General features: G+C 33.8%; 1 protein-coding gene across 14 annotated transcripts in view; it reads left to right on the top strand.

Moving 5' to 3' along the window:
* Nucleotides 1-16,558, top strand: part of MEF2A (myocyte enhancer factor 2A) — a 128,444-nt gene that overhangs the window by 65,948 nt on the left and 45,938 nt on the right. For all 14 annotated transcript variants that reach the window (XM_045561785.1, XM_045561778.1, XM_045561787.1 and 11 more), the window contains one exon: nt 6,860-7,063. In XM_045561785.1, the coding sequence (XP_045417741.1) occupies nt 6,860-7,063 (204 nt within the window). The remainder of the gene's footprint in view (nt 1-6,859; nt 7,064-16,558) is intronic.

Genomic DNA, 16,558 nt, shown 5'->3' on the forward strand with positions numbered 1-16,558 from the left:
GGTCCATATCTGATCCTTTTTTCTCTTTGTTTTTGATTATGTTTAATGTGATCCTACCTTTTGACATATCTAGTGGTTTATTAGCTGTCATTGTATATAAAAGATATTATAGATATTTCATATTATGTTACCTTCCATCAGAGATGGTTTACCCTTTCGTCTTAACCATTGAAATTAGGTACTGAATTCTTAGACCAATTAAGGGTTGGCTTGAGTGTAGGCTAGATTGCAGTTTTGGTGAGGCTCCATCTTCTTTGGTTCACTCTGTTCTTCACGAGCAGCCCTCTAAGGCTGTTCACTAGGCTGAGTCCTTTGGGCATTTCTTGAATTTAAAACCTCGCCTTCTCTGGGTAGGAAGGTTATAGAAAACTCTACTATGCTTTTTTGAGGCTTTCTGCTTGTCTTTCTTTTTTCTTTCCCTCCTTCCCTGTTTCCCTTCCTGTCCTACCTCTCACAGCCTCAGAATTTGGCACGTTTTGAGGAGACAACTGGCAGTGTGACCACTTCAATTTCTGCACCTCCCTTCTCAGTGGTGTGTTGGTCCCCAGAGTCTTCAATTTTGTGTCTTCAACTCCCAGGATAAAAGCTATCTGTGTTTCAGCAGCAACCCACTGCCCAAAGGCTGGATTCTTAGTTTCTTTGTACCGAGAATCACCAAATACCTGCAAGGAGAGAGTTGCTGCAGAACACCATTTTACTTCTTTAAGGTTCTCACCCCTCTAGAATCGTATTTCGAGTCTTTCTTGCTTCAGCCGCTTTCTTACATCTATAAACAGATATTTGTTGTATTTCATCCTCCTTTTCTAGTTGGTTTCAGTGGGTCCTTTAGTCTTTCAATAACTAATTCCCTCTAACATAGAAGCAGACATCCTTCTACACTTAAAAAAAATGAAAGTAGTAAAAAAAAAAAAATCTTTTTCCAAAGATAGAATTTAGAGAACAATACTTCAAAGACTGTTATATTCATTATCCAGAAGTAGCATATGTCAGTTCTTACATATTTGCTACAGATATTTTTATTTTTAAAAGGAAAAAAAACAAAGATTTACTGACTTTTTCATTTTTTCCTTGCCTCATTCTTCCTTCCTTCCCAAAGCTAATTGCTATCATGAATTTACTTTGTATTTTCTTTATATTTATATTTCAGCAGGTATTTAATATTGTTTCAACATGGTTTTAAAATTTTACATAATGGCATTATCATTTACACTTGCTTTTTCACTCAGAGTCATGTTTTTGAGATCTGTCTAACTCTTACTCAGTATTAGCTATAGGATAAATATTCTTCATTCATTAATACTTATATCAACATTTATGTTGTTTCCAGCTTTTTACTGTTATAGGTGGTACTGCAGTATACATCTGTGGCCATGTCTCCTTATAACATGGGTAAAAGTTTCTCTGTGATAAATATTTTCAGAAGAAGTTGCTGAGTTAAGTATGTCCATCATCAGCTTTACTGTGTTTTTCAAGTTGCTTTCCTAAGTGGTTATACCAGATACACTATAGTAATGTATGGGAATTCCTATTTCCCCATATACTTTGCCTTCCTTTCTTTCTGTCTTGTCTGCCTTTTGTTTCTCTCTCTGTTCTTTCTTTTTTCTCCCTTTCTTCATTTTATTTTATATTTTTTCTGGTCTTATAACAGTGAACGTAAATTATTTTTGTGGTTTGCCTATTTTCTGCTTGGATGTTTGTACTTTATTTTATTTTTTTAGAGACAGGATTTCATATATAATATTGCCCAGGCTTGTCTTGAATTCCTGAGCTGAAGTGATCCTATTGTCTAAGCCTCCCGAGTAGCTGAGACTACAGGTATCACCATACCCAGCTTGATCTTTTTTTTTTCTCTTTAGAAGTTCTTTATATATTTTGGATATTAATTCTGTATGTGTTGTCTCTGTTTCAGGTAGTATCTTTCAGTTTTTACCAAAACATTTTATAAACATTTTTATGACAGTGTTTTATAGTGGTTTACATTACTTTTACTGGTAGATTGTGAATACTTTAAAATGTGTTAAGGGAGCCAGGCACAGTGGCTCACATCTGTGATCCCAGCACATTGGGAGGCCAAGGCAGGAGGATCACTTGAGGCTAGGAGTTTGAGACCAGCCTGGGTAACACAGTGAGATTCCTGTCTGTACAAAAAAAAAATAAGAATTAGCCGAGCGTGGTGGTGTGCACCTGTAGTCCTAGCTACTTGGGAGGCTGAGGCAGGAGGATCACTTGAGCCTAGGAGTTTGAGGTCGCAGTGAGCTATGATTGTGCCATTGCTCTCCAGGCTGGTCAACAGACTCAGACACTATCTCTTAAAAAAAAAAAAAAGTATTAAGGCTTGCTTTATTTTCTAAATCATGTTTGTTTTTTTTTTTGAGACAGAGTCTCGCTTTGTTGCCTGGTCTAGATTGAGTGCTGTGGCATCAGCCTAGCTCACAGCAACCTCAAACTCCTGGGCTTAAGTGATCCTACTGCCTCAGCCTCCCGAGTAGCTTGGACTACAGGCATGCGCCACCATGCCCGGCTAATTTTTTTTTTCTATATTTTTAGTTGGCCAGATAATTTCTTTCTATTTTTAGTAGAGACAGGGTCTCGCTCAGGCTGGTCTCGAACTCCTGACCTCAAGCGATCCACTCGCCTCGGCCTCCCAGAGTGCTAGGATTACAGGCGTGAGCCCCCGCGCCCGGCCTATGTTTGGTTTTTAAAATGTTCTAAGTGGACTTAAATATTAATAAATGTATATTCTTTAATTGTTGGCTGCACAATTCTTCGTATCTTTTTTAAACCAATTTCATTATGTGTTCACATCTGTATTCTTTGTGATTTTTTGTTTGTTTTTTGGTTCATTGAGACACATCAATAATTGCACTTACCACAGTAGTGGATTAATCAATTTCTCTCTATACTTTATTAATTTAATACATACTGTTTTATATATTTTGGGACTACTTCATTAGACTTGTACATACTTAGAGTTGTTATACCTTCTTGGGGAATTTTGCAATACACATTGACTTTCTCTATCCTAAGTGTAAGGCATGTTTGTCTTGAGTCTACTTTACCTTACCTTTATATAGCTACTCGTTTCTTTTGGTTAGTATTTTCTTGGTAGGTGTAGTTCCCTACATTTACTTTCAGTCTTACTATATCCTTATGCTTTAAGTATGTCTTTTATAGGTAGCATTTGGCTGGATTTTGTTTTTCTAATCCAGTTTGATATGTCTCTTACCAGTATAGTCAATTTTTTACTCCTTGTGGTCTTTTCTGTATTTGGACTAGTTTATACCATCCTAGGTGAACATTTCAATGTGTTGAGGGCCCAGGTATTGAAAAAGTCATAGTTAAGCATATCACTCCTCATATCCTCAAAGAACTCAGATTGCAACTTCACACTGAGCCCTTCATGAAGAAAAACACTGGAAGAAGAGACTTTCTCTAGATGGTAATCCTCTAACCTTAGAGGTTTAGAGTAAGAGTGATTGGGAATTCACTGCCAAGAGGTTAGTCAAACCCTAGCTGTTTGCTTCGACTCCTGTCCTCAGCAGAGCTTCTGTGCTGCCTTGATTTTATTCTGGAGGACATCTGTCTGCACCAGCATGGCTGCCAGTTCCTGTTGTGAGGTGGCAGGCATTGAGTGTCCTAGGAAACAGAGGTGAGAAGCATAAGGTGAACCCAAACAGTCCCACTGGCTGTTTTCTTCTCTAGGCTACAAGCCTCCATATCCCTGCCCCCATACATATTCTCGCATAACATCTGGGGTTTCTCATAGTTTTCTCCATTATTCCTTAGAATTCATAATACCTTTAGTTGTCCCTAGATTAATTCTGGGGTAACTTACTTTTCCTGCCTTGGTGCACACAGTATTCTTTCTTTGACCTTGATATTCAATAACTTAACTAGGATATGTTATGAACTTGATTATTCCTTATCATTATTTGTAAGAGAAGGGTTTAGCCTTTCAATGTTTTGTTTTATTTTTAATAAATAATTTTCCTTAGAAGATATTTAATTTTAATATCTTCATTATTTGTCAACCATACCCAACAACTTTCCTCTATTCATTTTATTTCGTTTTGATTCTTTGAATTTCCTTATTGTGGCTTTAATCTCTGTTATGATTTGATTTTTTTTTTTTCTCCTGATTTTTTTCTGAGTTCTGTCAACTTTTCAGGTCTTTCTGTTCTCTCTCACATTTTTGGCAATGATATTAGGTACAAACTAACAAAAATAGCTTTGACATTCTTGTTTGTTTGTTTGTATATCCCTCAGCATTCTGTTTAAATCAGGGTCTCTACCAGTTAATTCCCCATTTATTTCATGGGTTTCCCACACTTCTGAATCTTCTAGCACTAATCAGAGAATCTTTGGCTGGACCTTCCCAGGACTCTTACATTGCCATTTTTGTGAAGAACTCCGTATAAATTTTCTGAATCCACCTTCATTTTTATCTAAATTTCGTCAGATTTGACAGATGAAAATTCATGGCGTGGGGTTCTTTTTCCTTGAAGAAAAACCCAGTCACTTTTTTATTCTTATGTATGTTACATATGTGTCAGTGTTTTTAGAGAGGTAGAGAAGAGCAAACATTACTTTATTCTTCCGTTTAGAATTAAAAACTAAATTTTGTGATTTCTTTTGAACTTAATATGGAGAATTTACATCATTTGAATGTAATTAAAATCTTCAGTTTAAAAATAGTAATCGTCTTGAAATAGTAAAATTGAATATTGAATTGTAATTATGTAGTTAGTATTCTCTGGCCTAATTTTAGGTTGGGTTACCTGTGTCACGTGGAATTTATGAACTGAAATGTGGCTGTATTACAATATTACTAATTAATGTTGTACTAATTAAATGGCTTTTAGTGACTTTTACTTTTAGATATCTTGTAAAGCTAATGTCTGGAAGGAAAATGTCTGTATGACAGCTGAAAACTACCTTTCAATTGAAAACACTGAAATTTAGAGCCTGCTTCTTCCTGCTTTGTGACTGGTTACATATTTTGTTATCTAATCTTCTAGGCAGAATACTCATATTAAGTTATAGACAGTATCCTCTCATTCCTTCCCTATTGCTTTCCCCCCTTATATTCCATTTTCTTTTTGTTTGTTCCTAAAATCTGTTTGTAAAAACAAATACTTCAACAGATGTTGATATCTTTTACTTGTAATTTGTTTCACATTGAGAATTTTAAAGTATGAAATATAGGCCAGTATTCAAAGATAATTCATAAAAGGTGATTTGGATATTTGGCATAATTTACATATGTATGTAAATTTACATATATATCTATATATATGCCATAAACAGACTAGATTGCATTGGCTAGTTAAATTTTCTCATTAAATAAAGGTTTAAATTAAAAAAACCTTCTCTCAACCCTATTTTCACTGTTTACTTGCTAACAGAATGTTTGAGTGGTCATATAATATGTGGAGTATTGTACTTCGTACACTAGAGAAATATACAGGAAATATAAAACTTTAAGAATATTAAATGCTAAGATGTGCAGATGGTGTTAATAAATGCATTTGGTATTACCGGAAGGAACAAAACAGATACCTTGCCTAAATTAGTGTAAACTATTGAACTACTCTACTATCTTTTGATTTTATCATTCTACACAGAAAATGGAACAGATTGAAAAATGCATAAACCTCGTTTAATTGTACATGTGAAATGCATTTTCTTTGTTGCTTCTGTTTTATATGTATCTTGTGTATCTATTATAGCTTTAATATAAGAGGATATTAAATTAATTTTATGCCTGTGAAAAAAATTTGTGGTGGAAACAGTTGCTTTCCATCATACTGGAGATGTCCTGCTTCTTCAGTAGCTACTGCAATTATTTATTCTAAGTCTAGGCCTATAGTTAGACAAAACTCGAAGAAAAGCATATGGTAGATATAGAAGGGGAAAGAGATTGCTGAACTTTATTTATGTTGTTTTATAATTCCCAGAGTTACTCAAAAGTACATTCTTATCAACTTTTTAAAACCCATTTTTAATAGACTTTGTTTTTTAGAGCAGTTTTAGATTCATAGTGACATTGAACAGAAAGTACAGAGTTCCTATGTACCCTCTTTCCCTATCCCTTGTTAGAATTGGAGAGATCAAGGATAACTCTTACCTCAAGGTGGGTTATTGGGTGGTATAATTTCATAGTATGAGCTTTGAAATATCGGAAGTTTTTGAAGGGGAAGGAAGGAAAAATAGTTTGGAAGAGAGAATAGGGAACAAAAAGGACTTACCTTCCAGAGTCTTGAGTATAAAGGATGTAAATATTTAAAACAAGGCAAAAAATTTTAGTCTCTATTTGAGAGGACTTCAGGTAATAGGTTTCGCTTAGAGAAAGCAATAGTTAAAGAAGAATTTGAGGACTTTGGGGAATTTGCTGATCCTAGACTGTGAATTTCAGTGAGTGCAATAGAAGGGAATGAGAGGGAGAAGAAATAAAAGTTAAATTAGTGGGTGTACTTAGTTTTTTAGGGATTAAAGTCTGGGTGATACTGGATTACCTGGGGTGGGATTTAAGGTCTATGGTAACACTTTTAAGCTGAATAAGAAGGGACCATTGGTCAGCTGCTTCCTTTTCTGGTTCTTTGCCTTCAATAGTGGAGTGGCAACCAAGGATAAGGGAATACCTCCCCAGGAGACCACTCTTTCAGAGCCCTTGGATATAAGATAAATGTAGGACTGTAGCAAAATGGGGGAAGGTGAGGCTCATGTGGAACATGAGGCTACAAACCTTTTCCACCTTTGAAATCTGGCTCAGTATGAAAAGAAGCCTCGTCTTCAGATAGCCTGTATTCAAGCCTACTAATACTTTTAATAAAAATATACTTTTTTTTTAATTGTTTAGGTCACTTTTACAAAGAGAAAGTTTGGATTAATGAAGAAAGCCTATGAACTTAGTGTGCTCTGTGACTGTGAAATAGCACTCATCATTTTCAACAGCTCTAACAAACTGTTTCAGTATGCCAGTACTGATATGGACAAAGTTCTTCTCAAGTATACAGAATATAATGAACCTCATGAAAGCAGAACCAACTCGGATATTGTTGAGGTAACACATATATCTAGTAATGTGTGAATTGCAAGTAAAACTTAAATCTTTCATTTAGTAACTGTAACTATCAGATTGATTTTGACATTTAAAACAAATCAGGTATATATACTTTTTCTTTTGGTCGTTTCTTAGAAGGGTCTAATATTGCCATATGATGATCCACTTGTGTTATAAACATATCCTATTGTTCAAACAAAATAAACTAGGCTGTTTTACCATAGACACCAGTATAACCTAACATTTCAACTATGATTACTTACTTTGAATGAGTTTTTAAGTTAATATTGTAAGAAACTATATCACTTTTAGACAGTATGGAGTTACAATTTTAATATGTCTTAATCATTTCATTATGTCAGTGACAACTTATAACTTTAAACACTAACGAAAGGGAAAAAATTATGTAAATAATATCTTTTTTTTTAATAGTGCTTTAGTTGGGGGAAAGGAGAAAGTCCTCATTTTCTTTGTTTATCTGTTGCCTATTTGATATCTCTCATAGTTCTTCCAACCTAACTAAGTGAAAAAAGAAAAGGAATCTTTTTTAGAATGATCTTCTTCTACTTAGAAATAGTGTTTTAAAAAGGAAAACCAGTATGCTTCACCCTTTAATTCTTTCCTGCTTCAAAATCTTATAAAAGTAACTTTTCCATGTATATTTCTGATGTTAGCATTTTAAATTAGCTTCATGGTTACTTTTGTCTTTTTTGTTTAGGTATAGAGATTTTGTCTCATTTTTGTTCAAAAGAAGGATTTAAAAAAATTATTTGTAAAATACATACTTTGGCTTAGTTTTATAATATTAGAAAAATACCTTGTTAAATTAGGCATTTCGTTGGTGAAAGTGCTGAAACCATGTGAAGATGATGCTGAACTAACTAAAAGAATAAATGAAGTCCCTCGTCTAGATTTTATTTCTAATAATTGAAATAAAGATACGTTAACTATTTTATTGTATAGGAATCTAATTTATTTGCCTCTACAGATTATGTAATAGTTCAGAAAATATATTTTAAATTTCCCTTATATTTCTCTGCCTTAGCTGTTCCTTTTGGACAGTGATTGATTTAGTTATTTAATACTACAAAAAATAAAACTGCTACTTAAATTTAAAAAAACCTTTTATTTTTTAGCCATTAATTATTTCAAATGAAAAGTAAAAATATAGCATAATTATAGCTAGGACTCATCTCTGCTGCTTGACTCCACAGTTTTAAGGGGCTCACTGCTGTAAACCTCTCCTGAGTTGTGTATGAAGCTTTTGATTTTGCTTTTTTTGATCACTTTTATTAGACTGTATGGTTACATCTTTTGCCACACCCCTTAATGCAGTTGTGATTATGTCATTTGCAAATTGTTTGATCACATTATTTAGCATTTATGGTGTATCTTACCACCTGTATGTAACACAAACTATGCAGCAGACCTTTTTCCTTGTTATATATCATGAATGCATTTTGTATTATAATTTTGTAAACTAGGGGATCATTCTAGTAAGCTTTCTAAGAGACTTAACTGAATTTCCTAGAGATAGAGAGTCTCCCTCCTGTGATTAAAGTAGCTTCTTATTTTAAATATCTGGATGCCTTCTCAAAAGCTCCACTGCCTGAAGTCAAAGAAATAAAGTTGACTTTGATAATGTCAACAAATAAGTATTCTAGCAAATTTCATTATAGAAGGCAATCACCTTCTTAACCCTATCTACTGTGATCTTTCATTGCGGCAGTTGTTGTTCTTTGGCTCCTACAAGTTGAGGGTACTTTGCCACAGCCTAAAGCTTACTTCCTTAGACAATATGAAGAATATAGTCTGATTTAATCCTCACAGAATTTTCAAGCTACGTCAGTCTTCATCTCTGTTGTGGTCAGTAGTCAAAGTGTGAGAGAGTAAAGCCCAAACATTTTTCAGCAGTCTCCTATATTACAATCTGCTTCAATACAAAGGAAAACTTTTGTAGCTATCAGCTGGGATTTTGATGTTTTCTTCTTGATTGCATTTCTTAGATATAAGAATGAATCTTACTAATAGTTCTTTATGAAGTTCTGAATTATATAAATACAGTGGATAGAAGACACATTGGATTACAGCGATTAATTTGTTATGATAGGATAAGTCCTAAGGTTATTAATTCACATTTCTTATATATTAATGTCTTACTGAGTTAACCTTCATTATAAAACAGTAGTTGTTAAACTTGTAGGATCGGCTTTCTTTCAGATATGAAGATACTGCAACTATATTCTTACTAGTAGTGCATACATATATCTAAGTTCTTTTTACCAGTGATGGTGATGGCTTATATACTTATGCATCTACAAGAATTGTTCCATAACAGTTTTTCCATAGCTAAGTTTACAGGATAACTGTAATGACAAATACTTACATAGGGCTTCCTGTGGTCCAGACACTTTTCTAAGTGCTTTACAAGTCTCTCATTTAAGGATATTTTTACAGTACCATTACAAGTATTTTTTTCGTTTTCTTACAGTTTCATTTGAAGCAGTTGTAGTAACAAGAAGCAAACTTTTTGGTGTCCATATACTCATTTGACAAAAATATTTGAGGGGCTTTTGTGTGCCATAGGCTCTGCAAGGTGATATTATTTAGAGATTTCTAATTCAGACCATGAGAATATTCTTCCTCTTCATATTTTTGGAAACCACTGAGATACACTTTTACCAACTGAAGATTTTATGTATATGTAAACTTCTAAGAAGTTGGTGATGAAGTTCTGGACTCCTTAGCCATCTCATGTGGTTGAGAACATCAGGAGTAAATGGAGGCATAAACAGCTACAAGTGATCTACTTTAGAGTGTTTCCTTATGTAATATGACCAGTAGTGACAGATACTGTGAAAACTTTGTGAACAACTTTCATAAGGCCTCTAATTTGCTTTGGCCTATTTCCTGAAAATCAGTGGGATTTTACTTTCCCTATACTGCTGAAATGTCCTTTGATGGAGTCTCAGGTATATTGATATGGAGTCTTCTGTAGATGTATTTCTGTTCTTTTGTATCCCGTACACAAGCCCTTTTGGGATGTACTGGGAAGAGAAGAATGGGTGTACTGTGCTGTTAACCACACCTGCATTGTCTGTAGCACAAGGATGCACATGTATGATGTCTGTGGAGTTAGAGCTAGCATGCTTTCTAGGAGCACTATAAAATTCATATATAGTATATTAAAGGTGATTAGTATTTGAATATTATGATTATAAACAGAGGTAGACATGGTGCTTGTATTTATCTACATTTCGGATTTCTTTAACCACATATTAGAAACCCATTTATCTTTGTTCATCCTTATTTTGTATTACCTATGTTTTAAAACTAGTTTCTTAAAATTTTAATCAATTTTTAAATTTTGATTAGAATTGATAAAATTTTAAAAATTATTTCTATATAGCTTTGTTTTTTAAAAAATTAACAGCATATACATATTTTAAATTGCATTTAGGTATTTTAAATTAAGGTCTGCAATGTCTTTAAGAGATATATACCTCCTTTCCTTCAGAGTAGAGGAAAAAAAAAGATACATATACCTCCTACATGAAGAAAGCTGAATTTAAGAAAATGAAAACTTACGTATTAGGTAATTAGGGGATTGCTGTTAGGGTAAGCTTTATAAGCAACTTCATAACTCAATTACTTTAAATGAAGAGTTTCACTGCTGTGTTTTAAGTGACATCTTATTTGAAAATGTTTAAACACTGCCTTTTAGGAATATATTTCTTTAAAAAATGAGTCTTACTATTTTATTTCCCATATTTCATTAGGTGACATTCCACAAACAATATCATTAAAGACATACATTGTATCTTTTCATGTTATTAAGCACTGATACAAAAATAGGTGGTAAATTTTTGTTTGGTCCTACAAAAAGTAGCGATTTAGTTTACATGTATAAAGAAAATGTTACGACTCCTAAGCACTGCATCTTTTCAGTAAATTAAGATTTAAAAATTATGAAGTATGTTATATAATTTTATAAGAACATTAGCCATGTCCTAGAGTGTAAGAAACAGGAGATGAAAACCACCAGTACAAGCAGTCACCATTATTTAAACACTTGTGTGTATTTATAAATTGAACTTATACTAAATAAAAGCCTAGAACCAGTAGAGGCTTTGGGGTTGTGCATCAAAATAAAAACAATGCTAAAATGCAGGAAGTGAAGATTTTAATAACTGCTATATAAGAAACCCCTGAGATTACTTTTGTATTAATGCTTTTTTCCTCTGATTTTATAGGAATACTTGAAAATTAAATATTCCTGCTTATAATATTTTAAAAATAGTTGACTTGGTAGCATTGCAGAACATTCAGTAAATTCCTTATGTGGCAATTCAGATCTTTGTGCTGTCTTTTAAGGATGTAAATACAGGGGCTGTGGCCATTTATCTCTCGTTCATATCTTTGGAACTGTTTCCAGAGACTGGTATTTTTTTCACCACAGGAATACTATAGTAGTTAAATAAAAAAATCCACTTGCATTGTTTCATTTGATCTTCATATCCAAGGTGAGCTTTTTCAGAAATAGAAATTGGAACTCACGTTAAATAACTTATTCAGAGTCATGTAGCAATTTAGTGGCAAAAGTAGGATTAGAATCAAGGTCTTTGACTTTATCCTCTCCCTTTGCTCCCCAGTGTACTGAATCCATTGGCCCTCTGGAACATTTAGTATAAATAGATAAGATTTTTATCTGTATAACAATGATGTATAACACGTAACAACCATGAATAAGTTTTCCTCAGTAATGAGCAGAAAATTAATGACAGTAATTGCAATAGGAATAATAGATAACATTTGTTAAGCATTTAGTATGGCCTGGTACTCTTCTAATGACTATTTGTATTACCTTATTGAATCTCTATTTTGGTCCCCATTTCACATCCCAGTTGAGGCACAGTTATAAATGAAATACGATGGTGATAATTTGGGTTCTGAAGGAAGAGAAAATCTGCTTTTTAAAGTCTTAATCATGCCGGCCTATTTTCAAATTACAGAGGAATTTGGAAATAATCAATGTCTTAAAGGAAGATAGGAAATCAATATAAGATGCATCTGTCAGTTATAAAATAAAAACAGATGGTAGTAAAAAGTGATCATGCCAGGAGTACGTTATTTAATGCAAGTTCTTGGGCTCCAGACCTGCTGAATCTGTACCTTTTGAGATGAGGCCTAAGCAATTGAATTAACTTGTCCTACCTACAGTTGTAGACTAAAAGCTTTGAGGTAACAGACAATCTCTTAGGAGTGGTTATCCAGCTTTTAAAATATTTTTATCCCCAAGAATATTTCCTGAAATAATTTCAAGCAGTCAGCAAGCATAAATTATAATTTTTTAAACCTAAAAAGCAATTCAAAATAGTATGCCAGTATTGATGTGAATTGCAACTAGGGAATACATTTCTCATGGGTTACATTTCAATTTGTATTCTACATGGTTATAAGAGCTTCTTTGAGGTATAGCTTCTTTGAGAGGTGTGGTGAGGATGGGTGGGAAATAGAATCTGATTTCCCAGGTGAGCAAAAAAGAAAGCTAAATGACTTTTGTCTCCTGAGATCATCTAATGCTGACCTTACAGAATTGGAGACATGATTATGTTTAGATTTCCTGACAGTATTGTAGTTTCCTCAAAGAGGCTTTTTGAGCCAATCATTTTTTTCTCCCCATGTTATAGATGAGAAATGGAATAGACAGGGAGTGTTAAGAGGCTTGCCTAATGTTTTACAGGGTTGCAGTGGAGCGGCAGGGAAAGGGAAAATATAATGAGGCATCTGAAGACAAGACAAAGCTTCCCTTCACCTCCAGTCCCCTGCCCTGCTCTTTTATTCCTAACAGAGCCTGGAGCAGCAGGATGATGATTCACAGGGTGAGGCACACAATCCTCATGGCCCTCCTCCTCTTCCCACATGTCCTGCACCATCACCTCACGCAGCAATCACTAGAGCTCTTGCAATTTCAGTTTTACTATTTTTATTTTGCTATGTATTTGAGTAGTACTTATCATACAATTATTGGTTTTCATTTATGTGCTTTTTATAAGGAACTCTGTGTATCTTTAAGTGTGGTTTTCTTGTCTTGAGGTCATGTTTATCCATCAGAGATTGATGTCATTGATATATAAATGAGAGTTCATGGGGGAAAAAGTGATAGATATATCACTTTGTATACATACCTGATATTTATGTAATACATTTCTTGTGATTATTGATGAATATGTATGTGTCCTTTTTATGTCTGTAAGTGTCAGGGATTGAGTATTTTAGTGCTTATCATTGGAGAAAGTGTTCTTTTTTCTCTGGAAGATGTTTGATGTGTTGGTCAAGTTTTTGATCAACGAGAAGGAGGATAAAAGGGACTGGGAGACTGGTCAGAGCAAACGTCCTCTAGGTGACACTATCACCAGAGTCCTTCAAAAGATATGGTAGATGAGGCAGAAGAAAGGTATTCTAGGTCAGGAGGGCAGCTTGTATGGAAGTTAAGAAATGAGAAGCCTCACGGTTCATTTATGAAGTTGGAATCAGCTAAGTATAGCTGTGGTATAGTGTGAAGAGTGGAAATAGCTAAGACCTGGAAGTAAACTGGATCCTCACGAGCTGTATAAGGCCCTTGATTTTATCCTAAAGGTTTGGATAGCCACTGAAAGAGCTTGATAGAATAACTGCTTAGGTTTCACTGTCTTGCATTTCCCAACCAATAAATTGTGTTAGAACTACATGATAATTTTTGAAAGAGATGGAAGAGAAAGGGAGAGAAAAGGGGTAAAAATATTGAATGTAATATGTTATTCCTGTATTTTTTATTTAGTGCAGTGATATTTATTATACCGTGTGCCAGGTATTGTGGGAATATAGTGGTAACTGGCCATATTGCTGCCTTTTTTCTAAAGGATGATGTTTTGGCTATTTTGTTATCTTACTACAGAAGTCTCTTAGTTGGATACGCTTCAATATGGATTCAAGACCTTTTAGAATGCTAGTCCTAACACATAGAAATGATAAATACTTGAGATGATGGATACCCCACATACTCTGACTTGATTATTACACATTCAGTACATGTAACAAAACATCAGAGGTACTCCATAAATATGTACAAATGTTTTGCATCAATAAAAAAGACCCTTAGAATGCCAAGATTTTGATGTTTCCCATCAAATATTAATCATTCAGCATATAAACATACTGTTATTTGAGCTAGAAGATCATTTAGAGCGAAAAATGCTGGGTGCTTACGATGTTTATGAATGTTCTGTGTATGCTTGTACAGTGAGATACATGTATAGTGTAAATGATATTTCAGTTTTCTTATATAAAGGTGGCTAATGGAGACATGCAGTTTTTTGAAACCTGGCACTTCAGGCACCTTTAAAATGAAAGAGACAGCTATATAGTTTTCATATTTATTTTGTAGTTATTTTTATGTCTCAGTTCTAAGAGAGACTATTTAGGGATCTAGATTCTACAGAAAGAAAAGTATCTTCTTTGCATAAATTAGTCATAACTCTCCTTTTTAATTTACAATTATGCAATCAGTGCTGTACCTGTAAAAAATTCCAAATGATAGTATGATTTATATTTTAGAAAATTAGAAATACCTTGTAATTTTCCATGTTTTTGTTTAGTTAGTTGATTCACAGCTTCTAACATGTTCTTTAATAATTGTGTATCCTAAGGGTATTCTATGAAGAATGTTATTGCATGTTTAGGCAATTGATATGTGATTGTTTCTTTACTCTAAAAATGTTTCTTATAGTTCTCATTTTAATTAATTAGCAGTAAAACATCAGAAGGTAAACTTTTCATATTGTTTAAAAAATGTTAGCAATTTAAAAACAATTAACGTGCTTTTTTAATGCCACCAGTATTCATATAGGATTATCCTATATTATATGATCAAAATATTTTTATTGTTATTTTCCACATTTATATAGTTGAATTAATTTTTAAAAATTGCTTTGTTACTTTGGGGTATAAAAACCTACCAGTTATGTTCTGTAAAACAGTAGAAACTAACATTTTAGGTGGGCATTTAGGCATTTTGTTTAAGGTGTTTGATGTTAGACTCTCAAATCTTATTTGATATTTCATTTATTAGTAATTGAAAGTAAACTTCTGTATTTAGTATTCTAACTAGCATATATTAGCTTTATTAATGATTTATTCATTGAATGCTTACTGTACCAGGTTACTAAGTGCAATGTTTAACAGGGCAGAGAGAGCATATTAAAGTTCTAAATCTTGTGTGTTTTCACGATCAATTAAACTAATGGATGTGAAAGCATTTTGAAAACTATACCATATTAGTCATTTGCTTCTGGTTCCAAGCAACAGAAGACCTGACTGAAACTGGTCTTAAAAATAGGAGTATTTGTTATGTCACATAACAAAAATTCCAGCAGTGTGGGAGACATTAGGCTCTGTTGAAGGGGGTTCCAGGTTTCTGTCTTTCCCCATGCCTTCATTAGCTTTGTCCTCATGCAGGCTTTTTCATGTTGATAAAATGGCAGTGGCAGCTCCAGGCCTTACATTTGCTCATAGCATCATTTAAAGCAGCACTATCTAATAGAACTTTTTGTAATGATGGAGAAGTTCTGTATGTGTGGTTGCCATTAGCCACGTGTAGCTGTTGAGCACTTGAAATGTAGCTAATGCAACTGAGAAACTGAGTTTTTAATCTTATTTACTTTTGAATAACCACATGTGGCTAGTGGCTACTGTATTGTTAAGCACCAGTCTAAAGTATCAGAGATCAGTTGTGTCCTAAAATTCCCAGCAAGTGTTCTAAAAAAAGTTCTCATTGTACTGGTTTGGATCACTTGCCTCCCCATCTCCTACTGCCCAAAACAATAATCATAGTGATGGAGGGAGGATGGAATGTCCTGATTGGCTTATTCTAGCCAGATGTTCCACCTTTGGGACTTACTGTAAAGCTACAGTAATCTACACAGTGTGGTATTTGCGTAAGGATAGGCGTATAGCTCAATAGAACAGAACAGAGAGCTCAGAAATGACCCACGCGTATATGATTAATTGATTTTTGACAAAAGTATCAAGGTAAATCAATGAGAAAAGGAAAGTCTTTTCAATAAATGGTGCTAGAAAAACTGGATAGTCATATAGAAAAAAAAGTAAACCTCAATATTTACCTCACAAAATTTTTATGGAATAGAGGGTTTGTATAGGGGAGTAATGTATAAGGTAAAGAAGAGACAGACTGGGTACAGTTGATAGAGTGCTTTGAATACCCAGCTGTGGCATTTAACATTTGTCTTACAGGCATTGGACAGGTGATAAAAAGTTTAGCTAGTCAAATCATTGCTATAGGATTACTAATCTGTAAGTAGATAATTAGCTAAAATTTTAGAAGTTTATAACTTAAAAATAAACTAAATTATTTCATCTCTTGATTATGGTAGATTTTTAGTAATGCTGAGATCTGTATAAGGAGTATTGCTGCTCCATTTGGTTTGAATGAGGAGG

The sequence above is a fragment of the Lemur catta genome, chromosome 9 (genome assembly GCF_020740605.2).
Source record: "Lemur catta isolate mLemCat1 chromosome 9, mLemCat1.pri, whole genome shotgun sequence".
Taxonomy (NCBI): Eukaryota; Metazoa; Chordata; class Mammalia; order Primates; family Lemuridae; genus Lemur; species Lemur catta.